We start from the raw sequence: 13314 nt of genomic DNA, 5'->3' as shown, positions 1-13314 counted from the left end.
GTATTCCGAGGCCGAGTGAAATGACCCATTTGGTGGTTGGGTTGCAGTCGGGGCAGTAGCTGAGCGGCGATCTATCACTTTTATGCACTGTACATGATAGAGTGCGATTCTGACTCATGATGACTAGATACTTTTTGTAGCAAAGAGCCTGAGTGCAGTAGAGTACTTCCGAAGTTGCCAAAAGTGACAAGGATTTTCTTGTTTGAGGCTTTTTTTTTGTTTGTTTATCCTCCCTCCCCTTTTATTTATTTATTTTTTTAATTTTAATCCTCTTATTCTTGAGAGGGACCAGAACAGCAGCTCCATAGCACGTCAGCATCGTCAGAAATGTCGGAAGATGTTAAGGGTTTGAGACTGTAATTCTCTCCTTGGGCTGCAGTTAACACAGTAAAAAAGGAATACTCTTCCCAAAGTGGCTAAAACAGGCACGTTTCCCATTAATGAGATGTGCGACCTAAAGCAGATGGGATTGAGATGAATGGGAAACCTTAGCGTGTCACCTTAAAGCGCGAGGAAAAATAATGATTTTCTAAACTTTGGCTGTTCTCTGGCATTCTTTAGGTTGCTTGTGAATGTTCAGATTAATATATTACCTCCTTCTTCACTCTATCGGGAAAAGCAGTGCAGTGTTCGCGCAAGAAAAAACAGCTTATGGAATTGTCATTGCCATATATACCAATGGCATAGAGTAGTATATATAAAAAAATTCCCGAGATGTTTATGCTTTAATAGCTTTGCGATGAAATGTGCAGAAAACGTGCTGAATTACTAGGCAACTGAAAGAAAAGTAGCAATTATCAGATTCGCACCACTCTTTCTCAATAGAACTTCCCCAGTATTAGAAGTTGCGCTCAGTAATGTAAATACTAGTTCATAAATTAATGTCTAGTCACCTGTCCTTAGTGATTATCTTATACGCATGGCGTAATTGTCAGCACAGTCACTCCTTTCTCTGTCAGAGAAAGGCAGGGTAAAATCCCGGACAATCATAACAGTATTGATGAATGAAATCATAACCTGAAAGATGTTTCACTTGTCAGCAATTGATGGCCCCTATACTTGGTAAAATAGATTCTGATGAGTGGCAAAAATCCTCGAAACTTACTCCGTTACGTTCTAGGTGTGGGGGATTTTTAGTGACTTAGATGGAATTGTTTCTCATGGACTGTGGTTTCAAAAGTTTGTGAAAAGGGAAATACAGGCAAGCTAACATACACCTTTTCGTAATTTGTTACTGAAATTACTTCCGAATTTGGGTTTCATATAGCTGTGCGAGTAGGTAACTTCACATCACCAAGAGATTCTTTATCCTTAAGGCTTTTAAAAGTCCTGTCGAAATTGTGATTTTTTTTTTTCAGCGCCGTGTTTTGTGAGATGCTGCCTTTTTTCCTTCTTAGTTTAAAAAGATAAATTTAAAATAAGAGACTGCTCTGTTTAACAGTTAAAGCCTAACGCCTTAAGAATCCTTCACATGCTTATCTTAAACTTTGCAGAAGTTGTTGGACTTTCCCTAAAAAAATCAATCAGGCAACTCAAAGCAACCACCTCTCACCGCTGTTTTCTGAAGTTAAATGTTAAATTCTCTTCTAATTTTTATCTTTAAGGTGTGGGAGGGAAGTTGCAAATGGACAATGTTCTACTTCACTAATAAATCTGTTGCTTCCTCAGCTAAAGTTTGAACAATCTCCCTATTGTTGTGCATCCATTTTTTATCAAGTAGATTGAGAGCAGTTTCACTGGAATCTTATTCTTTCTCTGTCTCTCCCCCTTGTTTTTAGTAACACAATAAAACCACCCAGGATTAATAACAAACCTTCCCGTGCGTTTTGTAACAATAGCTGCATTAGAGCACGTATCTTGACAAACGTCATCATTTCTATGAGTCTTAGTCTCTGTCAGATTTGTAAGAATATCTGTAAAGGTTTTGTTAAAGGGGTACTGTATTTGGCTTTTAAAAAAATAATTCCATTGGATTATGGTGTAATCTCTCTGTAAACTGGGGCATGGGGTCATTTTTTTGGAGAAGTTTGTTGTGTGGTTTTTTTTAAGGCATCTTCTGCCTTGTTTAAAATAGTTATTTGTTCGTCCTTATGGGCTTATGATGCATATAGATCTCTGTACATGTGCAGGCTGTGTACGTATACATATGCGCACACGTGTACAACATATATTTTTTTTGAATCATGGCAGGTGATCTTTAGAGGCGGGACTGAGTATGGATCATTTGAACGAGGCAACTCAGGGGAAAGAACATTCAGAAATGTCTAACAATGTAAGCGATCCGAAGGGTCCACCAGCCAAAATTGCGCGCTTGGAACAGAATGGGAGCCCATTAGGAAGAGGAAGACTTGGAAGTACAGGAACTAAAATGCAAGGAGTGCCTTTAAAACACTCTGGACACCTGATGAAAACTAATATTAGAAAAGGTAACACTTTTTTAATTCTGCATTTGAGAAATATGAGTTATAATATTTGTGGGGGGAAGCATACTTTTGCAGATTCTACTTCATTTATATTTCAGGATTAAATCTCCATTCTAAAATACTACATATTCCCAACTCTGATATAAATCACATTTGGGAAATGTAAGCTTCATGCTTGGGTGGAGCATCTTGCTTTACAGGGTGGAGTCTGATTTTTGCTAAGGTAAAGGCTAGCTGTCCTGATTAAAGCAAATTCCTACGTTGAAATAGAAGTAATATAATGTGTTAATTCTTTGAGTAAGCGTTGGTCTCAGAAATGCAGAAATCTGTAAGAATAAAGACTAAACTTCAAAACAAATTCTCGCCTTTCCTCTGAACGATGGTCCAATCTTGGAAGGACAGCAGTATTTCCATAACAGTTGCAAGTTTTTTTTTAAAGAGTGTGGAAATCTTGAGGTATCACATTGGAAAAGTCATTTATGATGTCAGTCTTCGCAGTTTATTTTCTTAAGTACAATTCATTATTGAACAATGAACAACTTGGGTGTCATATTTTTCAGTGGCTGGTTTGCTGTAATTAGACATTTACACAAGGAAAAGGCACATTTAGAATCACTGGTGTTTGTATATGGATGGCTTTTGTTTGCCTTAAAAATACTTTCAATGGACAAAAATCTATAAATTTTGCATACTGAAATATATAGCCCCCTCCCTTTTTTTTTTTGACCACGTTCTGCAGGCTTGCTAGTTTAAATAAAAACATGCTGTATGTAATTCTGCATTTGTATTAAAGCAGCCTTTACTTCTGTATGGTCGGTACATGTTTATAATCCAGATTTTTCTTGCGTTTGCTAAGCTAAGTGCAAAATGCAACCAGGACTATAAAACGCACAAAGTTAGAAGGCAGAGGAATTTCATTGTGTCTGATGCATAACATTTATCGTACAATCATTTATTTTTTCCTTGGTTTGGCGAAAACAAAGAATATATTGATCGTGAGATGAACAGACACAGCAGTCCGTATTGTTAGATCTTTATCTATTAAAAATGGCAAAACAGCACTTCAGCAAATTCTTTGGCCTCTGCTCATGATTACCCTATTTATTGATTGTTTGCCAAGAATGTACGCATCTTAAGAAAGCCAGGGTAAGAGCATTAAAAATATAATTTATTACGGCTTTTCAAGCAGAGTGCATTAATATTGTACAGTGAAGCAGTGGGGCTATATAAAAAGGACTTTCTGACGCCTGCAAACATATAAGTTCCATAAATTCCTAAATAGGAGATTTCAGCTGTCTCTGGTATTATGTGATATTTGCACAGCAAACTTTAATGCCAGGACAGTTTTAGACAAGGATTCTACAGACTTCACTGCTCCTTATGGTAGACGTGCTGTTTACACAGACTCATAAACCTTCAGCAAAAGCTCTAACACTGCCTTCAGGTTTAAATCATGCTGTATTTTTAGCAGCGAGCACTGACCAGTGCTCTCCCCTTTAATACTAGAAGGTTATGGAGTTGCTGCAATTGGAGGTCTTGCCAAGTACTAGCAGGAGAGATCAGCCAGCTAAGGTTGTGCTCTCCTGTACAACATTTTTCACATTAACAGAAGGACACGAGTGACAGTTTGCTAAAAGATTTAGTAGCTTGATTTGTAGTCAGATGATACCTGTGTCGCGCTACCAGGATCCACCTCTGATAAGCTATACTGGACATAGGAATTTGGCCAGGAGATTCTCCTGTGCTGTTTAAAGTACATTTTTTTTGGAATGCTCTAAGTCCTGGGAGCACATACATGTCAAAAAGTGTGCTGACACACAATGCAGTACCTGTGCTTTGCTAGCTTTATCTGATCATAACCTGATTTGTAGCTACTGATAAGGAAAAGGACAAATCTGTCTCAGCTGTTTTTTGAGTGTGTTTGCCTGTTTTTTTTTTTTTAAAATGAGGCTTTGTTTACTTTTTATCTTCAGGTATTAGCAGTGAAACTACTTAAGAATTTTGAGCCCTTTCTTTCAGTCAGATGTTAGTAGGTGAAACATCAATTGTGAGAGTGTGGAGGGGGGGGGGAAACAAAACCTTTTTGCAGACGAAGTAGGTGTGTATGTTTTGGAAAGCTCTACAGCTTAATTAAAAGCAATGAAGAAATCACCAGTTTGCATGTACTACTTTTGCTTTGGTCTTTTTTCTCTTCCTGACCAGTCTCAATGAGATTTAAAAAAAAAAGAAAAAAGACAAAAAGACAAATAAACAACAAAAAACACACGAAAACCCCAAAAAACCCTCCTTCCTGCACTGCCTAAATATTGGCAAGCTTTTAGTCCTGTCTTTCATGCTGAGCCTATTGGGCAAATTGGAGTGAGTTTGTGAGCTTTTCCTGCAAGCCTGAAGGGGTTTGTTTGCCAGAGATTGACTCTCTGGTGAACAGATGTAGTTTAAATATACAAGCTTAAAAGGTATCTTTTTTTACCGTGATTTCTTGCTGTATGTTAGAGCACAAATCAACAGACGTGATATTAAAGCATTTCTGTTGTCAGCAGTAAATCTCCTCTCTCAGCTGCAGGATGCCTTGTGCACCAGAGCAGGTTAGGAGGCTCTGTCAGTCTAGAGGGCAGTGGTTATAGAGGCATTAACATTGTAGGACTAATTGGAGTTCCTGGGTGCCCTGTTAAAATAACCCTTGTCATCATTTATGCTAAAGATGATACCCCTCTGGCAGGCTGCCATAAGGCAGTTCGGTACATCTGCTTTTAACCCTTTCATTTTCTGTCTCTGGGAGATTCTATCCTGGGACAGTGCTGAACCTAAGGCTGTGGGATAAGGTGCCCTTTATAGGATGGGGGGGGGGGGGGAGGGGTGGTGGTTTTCTCCAAGTCTGGTAATCTGGCTGCTGCGAGGGATGTTGTCTTCCCTAAAACGGCCTGGGTTGTTGGTTAGTAATTCTGCCTGTTATCAAGAAGGAATTTTAAAAAATATTAAAAAATAAATAAAAAAGAAGGGAAAGAAGTTGTTTGCTTAATATTCAGTGCAGAGGCAGAGGGAAGGGTCTGTCATGAGATGCTACGAAACTGGAAATTGGTAATTGGTTTCAGGCATACCGAAATAGCAGTGAATACCAGGAATGTTGAATGTGCGTATATGAGGCAACAGAAAAAAAGCCTGAACTGCAGGTATGCTCCTTAAAACGACATTGAAATCATGATTTGTTTCTTAAAGATGCAAGTGAAAGTAGTGCTCAAGTGCACTCAATGAATGAGGCATGAATTAGCGTTAACTTTTGCCTTGTTTCCTCGGGTGCCCTTTTCAGAGTGAATGTATAACACGCGAGGTGATTTGTTGTCGATGCTGAAGGTAATGAAATATTTTTGGCAGAACTGAGAAAGTTTTAGTGTTAACGAACAAAATTATGTGGCTGGTACTAAAATGGCTCACACTGAAGACATCTGCAGTGTGTATTTAGGTTCTCGTGCTGCCTGCTACTCACAACAAATCAGGCAGGACAGAGAGAATCAACTTCTCTTCAGTTAACCTTGTGATTCCTATAGCAGGTAATTCCTTCATCTGTATCCCATCGAGGAAGATAAATTTGCATTTCTGCTTTTCATAGAGAGCGATGTTTTGCAGAACTTTATCTTTTTGAGGGAGGGCGAGGGGAAAGGACTCCGGGAATATGTTTATCAAATATTTGTGATGATTCCTGATGCCTCATCTGCCTGTTCATACAGGTTTTATTTACATAACGCTTTGTAGACCCACATACTCTACTATTACTTCAGTTTAATATGTGAAATTTAATTTTTTTTTACAGGAAGTATGCTTCCAGTTTTCTGTGTAGTGGAACATTATGAAAATGCCATTGAGTACGATTCTAAGGAGGAGCATGCAGAATTTGTGCTGGTGAGGAAGGACATGCTTTTCAACCAACTGATCGAAATGGCATTGCTATCCCTTGGATATTCTCACAGCTCTGCTGCCCAAGCTAAAGGTAAATAAGGTGATGAAATTGTACGATGAATAGTGTTAGTTTGAGGGGCTGCGGGGGAGGGGCAGGATTTCTTTCAGGAATGCAATGCAAGTTTCACTTGTTAAACTTCTAGCAGATTCTATCTTCATCTTTTTGTTTCTTTCCTTAATGCATTTTTGTTTAGTTAATGCATAGTTTGTTCGTGTGGAATGTTGAGGTAGATTCTTTTTTCTTTCTTTCTTTGTTTTTTTTTTTTTTAAAGAAAAAAAAGATTTCAACTGAATCATTAGTATGCTTATTGACCTTAATAATCTGCTCCACTGAGGATCCACAAGGAAGTGTAAAGCATATTTGAGCAGATGGACTGTTGAGAGTCAACTTGCATTTATGACTGAATATCCAGCTCTGTTTCTTTTATTTTGTTCATCGTCATTTTATAGACTGCAAAGTACTATTATTATTTTTAACTCAGTCCTTGCATTGCAAAATCCTTTATAATTTATTAAGAAGGGCAGCTATTATATCATGTCCTATTGAATTCATGGATACTTGAGGAAAATATGCTTCTATACATATTAAAAGGTTCTCTACTGTAATGCTTTTCTGTAATTTCATAATATAGATAAAGAACATCCTTGGTGATGTTCGAGGGGGGTTGCATTTGGGGGAGCTGCTTTTCTGATGGTATATTGTGCCAGATTGTCAAGGCTAGAAACAAACGTGATGATCTTGTTAAAATTAGATATTTAGATATATAGAATTAACAGGTAAATAACCTTTTTTTTTTTTTCTCCTTCTTCTTTTTCTTCTTTTTTTCTTCTTGTGCTCCCTCCCCTTCCAAACAAAAATGTATATATTTATATGTATCCCACAGGGCTTATCCAGGTTGGAAAGTGGAATCCAGTTCCACTCTCCTATGTGACAGATGCCCCTGATGCTACAGTAGCAGACATGCTGCAAGATGTGTATCATGTGGTCACACTGAAAATCCAGTTACACAGGTAAGTTGAATACCAGTTCTGGGAAGTGAGCTGTTACTTGTCTGCTCCTCTGGTTAATATTGCTTGTATTTAATTCCTGCTGTGCCATGTGCTCTAAGTACAAAGGCTTATCTAAATTCCCTTTTAGTTACCCTAATTCTTCTTTAACTTACAGCATACTATTGCAGAAAACTTTTATAGCTCTGATACATAGATTTTCTTTGGATATCTCATTAAAACTATATTGCATTTTAGTCAATTAAATGATGCATTACAAGAAGGCATTTTACATAAAGTTTACTTAAGAGAAAAATATTTTTGCATATCATGAACAGTACCATCTGTGTGCATTTTGTAAAAGAATGACTTGCTCGCACTTATTGTTGCTGTCTAGGTTCTTAAATTTCGTGGCAACAAAAAAGGAAAAAATGGTTAATATATTAATGCTTTTCATGATCAGTCGTGAGAAAGCATTACACCTTAAATTGTTTTACCAAGCGCATCAGAGCAGGAAGGTAGAAGTAACATGAAAAAATAGTCGCCACATGCAGCTGATGTATAATTCATGCATCAATACAGCAGATGTGTTGTATAAAGTAATTAACTAATCGGAACAATCAGGAGACCGAGAGCAATCTCCAGATGCATCTGCTTGATGCGCAAAATGAAATCTGTCTGTCTTAAAGGAATGTTCTGCAGCAGGATGCAATCTTGTAATAATCCCTTTTCTAATCTGTGTTTCAAATAGTTGCCCTAAACTAGAAGACTTGCCTCCTGAACAATGGTCTCACACGACAGTAAGAAATGCTCTGAAGGACTTACTGAAGGATATGAACCAGAGTTCATTGGCCAAGGAATGTCCCCTTTCACAGGTACTTAGCATAACATGTAATAAATAATAAAGCACTATCGGCAACACTGATGTGAGATTTGAGATTTCTACAGACTGCAGCAAGTAGTATCTGTGGAGCGAATCTGCCAAAAATGCAAATTCATTTGACCACTTCATGATCTTTATAAATATGCTTGATTCATTTTGAATGTAGTCTTACAACATTTCCCATAGGGAGTTGTGAAAGGCTGTTTACACCACACTAAAATTGTCTCACGACAAACTGGATTTTAACTGGTTTTTTGTCTTCAGTCTTTGAACTGCTTTGATGTAACTACTTTTTTCAAGCACATGTGTTCAAGATGTTAAAAGACTCTCTACTTACTGCTGTCAAAAGTACTACTGAATCTGAATGCTTGTTAGATAACCTGCAGTAGTTTTAAATGCTAATTCATAAAATGAGACAGTCGTTGGCATGCTGTATAAGAGGGGAACGAAAAATAAAGCTCTTTGGATGATATGTTGTTGTTGCAAACAACCAAAGGAAAATCAGCCATTTATTAGTTCTAATCAAAATAGACCTAAACAAAAAATGAAATCTCTATTTATGCATTGTTAAATGTTGAATCAATGCTTCCTTGAAGTCTTAGTCGTATTCTTGTTTTTTGTCTTTGTTTTGTCAAATTACCATGAGGGAGCAACTCCTTTTTCTACGCAGTATGGAAGCCAGCGGTACTGTGGTGGGAATTTTGTATTTGCTGTTACCATTAAGGTTTTAAATTGTATTTTATTGTGGTGCAGTGGAGACAAAATTTGAGAATTTCAACTACGTGATACAAATTGTGGTAGGGAAAGGAAAAAGGAAGTCAAGTTATTTTTATGGAGATTTTATTTCTTTTGCTCAGAATATTGGAGTCGTTGTTTCTGAAAGACTTCAGTTAATCTATAGAGGACTTGACTCTCTCTGTTTTTCCAGGGGCTGGAAAAACTAGCAGGCTGTTTTCCCATCACTCTTTTTTCCCCCATGGTTAGATTGTTTTCACTGATGTGGCTCCAATATAGGAAGTTTTGAAGTGGAAATAATCAAAATTATCTTCACTGGTTGCAAACCATCTCAGTGATACGTATGCAAAGTTATCTTGCTCATACATATTATAAAAGCATGTGAGCTTTTGCACTGCTGGCTCACAGAGTCTGCGTATAATTTGGTATTTTTCTCAATTTTGGTATTATAGTGTTAATTTTACTTTAGACTGATGGAAAGCCAGTAAACTGTATAGAGATGGAATATTTCATATATACGTTGGCATATGGTTTCATATAGAAAACTTGTGTATGTACATAGATGACACAGTTACAAAGCAGAAAAACATTTTTTAATAGAAATGCTTTGTTCATGACAGTATCATGCTACTGGAGAGATTTCAGTAATTACTTTTTTTTAAAAAGAATTTAAAAAAAACATTTTTTTTTAAATATAATAATTTCAATGGGCAAAAACCACCTTACATAATAACTATACTTGGAGACAGCATCTGAGATTACCAGAACCGCAAATTACAGAACTCTGATTTGAGGATGCTTGTGTATCACTTTGCTCTCTTTTTTTTGTTCTGTGTGTGTGTAAAATATATTTAAAGACATAAGATCCTTTTTTTCCTGCTGTTGGAAACATGCTTAGTATTTTTGTCATCTGTTTATCTTTACTGGTGCTGCACTGGTTGGATTTCTTAGGAATTAATTATTTTTTTTTTTGGCAGACCATTTCTTTAAAGACTACATCACATTAAATTAAAATACATTTATTTTGTTTTAATTTTTGGAAGAATAAATGCTTGGTCAAAAATCCATCAGTTGGTCTAAATCTTCCTGTTTCTCTCTGGGAGCTTGCAGGAAAATGTGGTGGTCCAACAGCGTCCTTTTCAGATGACCAAATTGATGTAAATGCTTCCTGTATTTTCCTAACCAATAACTAATTGTATATTGTTCCTACACAGACAGGTTTAAAAGTGTTTTATTAAACATAGTCAAGTTTGTGAATTGCCCGCAGTGCTGTGCTGCTGTATCAGAGGTGAGAAGCGCAAGGCACAAGGTGGAGAGCAGTGTTTTCTTAGAGGATCAAAATGCCAGCATTGGATTCTTCTAAGAGAAGACCAGTGGTCTCTCCTCGTGTACTTTCATGGGCATAGATAGCGCTATATGAAGTTCTCCATCACAAATGCAAACTAATGCAATGGCACTGTACCATACGTTATTAACACTGTTATGGATATAATTTATTAACCACAGAAAAATGACTCAAAGTGGAAACGAGATTAGTTATCATTTTCTGTCACTGTCATTAGCAGTACCTTGTTTTGTGTAGGTACAAATGGGTTTGTTGGAGGGTATGTAAGCTGCTGTGCTCAATACGTGGCATCTCTGGAGCTCAATTTAAGCATGAAAGACAGAATAATCATCCTCATTTAAAACTTACCTTTTTTTTTCTTAATTCACCTTGCATTTTTATATTAGAAAATTGCTCTTTTTTGTGTAGAATATCGGTAATTATGAACTGCAAAAATACTGAGCAAATATTTTTCTAGCACAAGCATATTTATTGTCTTGAATAAATAGCGACAAGGAGACCTCTAGAAAATTTAATGGCAAATTCTACTTGTTTTTTTTATTTTTTTTTTCTGCATTTGCTTTCATGTCAAACTAAAACCTTGGGGTGTACAGATAGAAACATTTCATGCCTTCCTCAGTAAAATACCACTGTGATTCTTCCGTTAGGATTGCTGAATAGACAGGCTCTATTGAAGTTACTTCAGCTGTCTCATTCTGAGACTGCCATGGCCATTCGGTGATGACCAGGTTTACCACTTGCTGTAGGAGTCCACATCTCAAGGAATCCTCATTGACTTGAATAGGAGTCCTTGGGAAAGGCTGGAGTAAATGCGCAGCTCTCAGCTGCCGTGAAATTGAGAGCATAGGTCTGGAGACTTATTCTATTTTTTTATTTTATTTTTTATATTAGGAAAACAAGATAGAAGGGTGCTACAGATTTGACATGAAAAAGCTGAATCTTTTCTGGATTATGTGCTGCAGTGTGTTTTGCTGCTTTTTCTCAGATTTACAGATTTTATTGCTAGAGACTACCAGCACATGCCTAGTGCTGGGTGAAAGACTTCCTGTGTTTGATATGCATGGCTAGCTTCGTTTCTGCTTCCTTTCCAGATCTCTTTTGATGGGGAAAGGCAACTTGGAATTTAATCCAGGGCTCAGTTTCAGGACATCTTGTGCATCCCATTAAACCTATGCATCTCATGAGTAGTTAAGATCTTGTTTCCCTCTTGTTTTTGTTCTTTAGTTTCTTAAGAGTTATAAAGAAATTGTTCTACCGCAGTTTTTATTTTCAGCCCTGTACAGTGAAGCTGTGCTATACCTCAGTCTGTTGGGAGCTGCTCTAAAGTAATCAGGCAATGGGGCCTGTTGCACTTATTTAATGTTACTCATACCATCTTTCTATTAAGCCTTAGTTCTAATAATTTTGTACTTTGTTTTCACAGTTTTGCTCTGTTTTGGATTTTGGTGCTGAAGTCTCCTACAGCTAAAATAACTGAAATACTACAGATCCTATCTATGCTGTTATTAATGAGGATTTTGCAGGGTTCATTATTTTTCTATTGACTTATTTTCTCTCTCTTTCTCTTTATGTGTATGTGTGTTTACATATATGTACACACACATGCACACAAAAAAATTGGGTGTTAATTTGGTAATTCTGGAACAAACTCGCTTTTGGTGCGATTTTGAAGATACAGATGTACCCCTTATCTTGAGTTCCTGTCACCTTTCCAAAGGAGGGAGATAATAATTCACCTACCTAACTAAGAGATTGTAGAGATTAATTAGTATCTGGGTAGTGCTTTGAGAATATGGCAGTGATCAAATGACATTGACTTTCCAACTGATATTATCTTACCCAATTTTTTTTTTCTACAAAAAGATTTTCAGAATGATTGCTGTTAGTATTCACAAACAGGTTTGAGCCTTTCACTTCTTTGTTTTATCATGATGCTGTAAAAGCACTTGTGAAGGAAGGTATACTAGTCTTCCCTCATAACATACCAAAACACAAAGTTCATTTTTGCTTTTCTTTTTTTCCTCTGTCTTGCACATCCTTTGAAATTCCCCATGCCTACCCTAACTTTCAAGGCAACCAATAGCCAATGCATGGAAGAGAAATTCCGGGACTGATGTATAGTAAAATCTCATAGATTAATATTTTCAGTATAGTTGGAGACATGAATATTTCCATGGAATGTATCCAAAGTCTGTTATACGTACAAACACAGTAATTTATATATACTGTGTTATTTTCAAAATAAATGTAAAAAAATGTTTGTGTGTTGCAGTCACCTCCCCCCCACCAGTGTCTTTTACATAATTCTGCAGTAAATGATCAGGGAGGGATATATTCCGTAAAATGCGTGCACCCACAGAACAAGTACTGGTATGATACTGAAGTCTGAGTAGTTCTGCACTTGTGATAAATATAGACATCTTGACTGCATTTTGAGCAAAATTCCATCCTGAAGTGAATGATTGCAGGCATATGACATGGGCACAATATATATCACATACCTTGCTCTTTGTTCAAATATCCTGCCCTGAATTTGCATGCTGTTTTATGCAGATATCATGCAGGCTTTATGTGATCTGGCAGACATGCCAGGAAGAAATCTTGCTTGCAACATCGGTGTTTCTCAGTTTACCTGATCTGAGTGTACCTGGCGGTCAAAGCAAACCAGCAGCACGATAGAGATATGGAAATCCTCTCACCTTTCCTGGCTGCTTTTCTAAATATCTGAACATCCACCCCCATCACAACTCAAAAAAGTTGCTGTTACTAAAATTAAAATTTCCAGACCTATAAATAACCAAGGAATGAGCTATTAAGAGTTGCCAAAATCCACATGCTTTATGAGCATTTTTTAATTATTTCTTCACAAAACTGAAAGATGGTTTCTGTCCTCCCCTTTCAATTTTACCTGCCTAGACCTGAGACCAGGTAGTTGGGCTTTCTGCTGCTTGTACTTCCCTTCTCTTTCCTCTCTTCATCTTCTCCTC

General features: G+C 37.0%; 1 protein-coding gene across 11 annotated transcripts in view; it reads left to right on the top strand.

Annotated features, from left to right (window-relative positions):
- SATB1 (SATB homeobox 1) overlaps positions 1-13314 on the top strand; it is a 91600-nt gene that overhangs the window by 19532 nt on the left and 58754 nt on the right. For 10 of the 11 annotated variants that reach the window (XM_015281489.4, XM_015281485.4, NM_001199644.2 and 7 more), the window contains 4 exons: positions 2191-2426; positions 6232-6408; positions 7262-7388; positions 8116-8239. In XM_015281489.4, coding sequence (XP_015136975.1) covers positions 2216-2426; positions 6232-6408; positions 7262-7388; positions 8116-8239 — 639 coding nt within the window. In that variant the 5' untranslated portion in view covers positions 2191-2215. Of the gene's footprint in view, positions 1-2190; positions 2427-5905; positions 5972-6231; positions 6409-7261; positions 7389-8115; positions 8240-13314 lie in introns of those variants that run through there. The other variant, XM_046923162.1, reaches the window with a different exon arrangement.

Source organism: Gallus gallus, chromosome 2 (genome assembly GCF_016699485.2).
Source record: "Gallus gallus isolate bGalGal1 chromosome 2, bGalGal1.mat.broiler.GRCg7b, whole genome shotgun sequence".
Lineage (NCBI taxonomy): Eukaryota > Metazoa > Chordata > Aves > Galliformes > Phasianidae > Gallus > Gallus gallus.
Note: the sequence above shows the minus strand (reverse complement) of the source record. Positions and strands in the feature narration are given on the sequence as shown.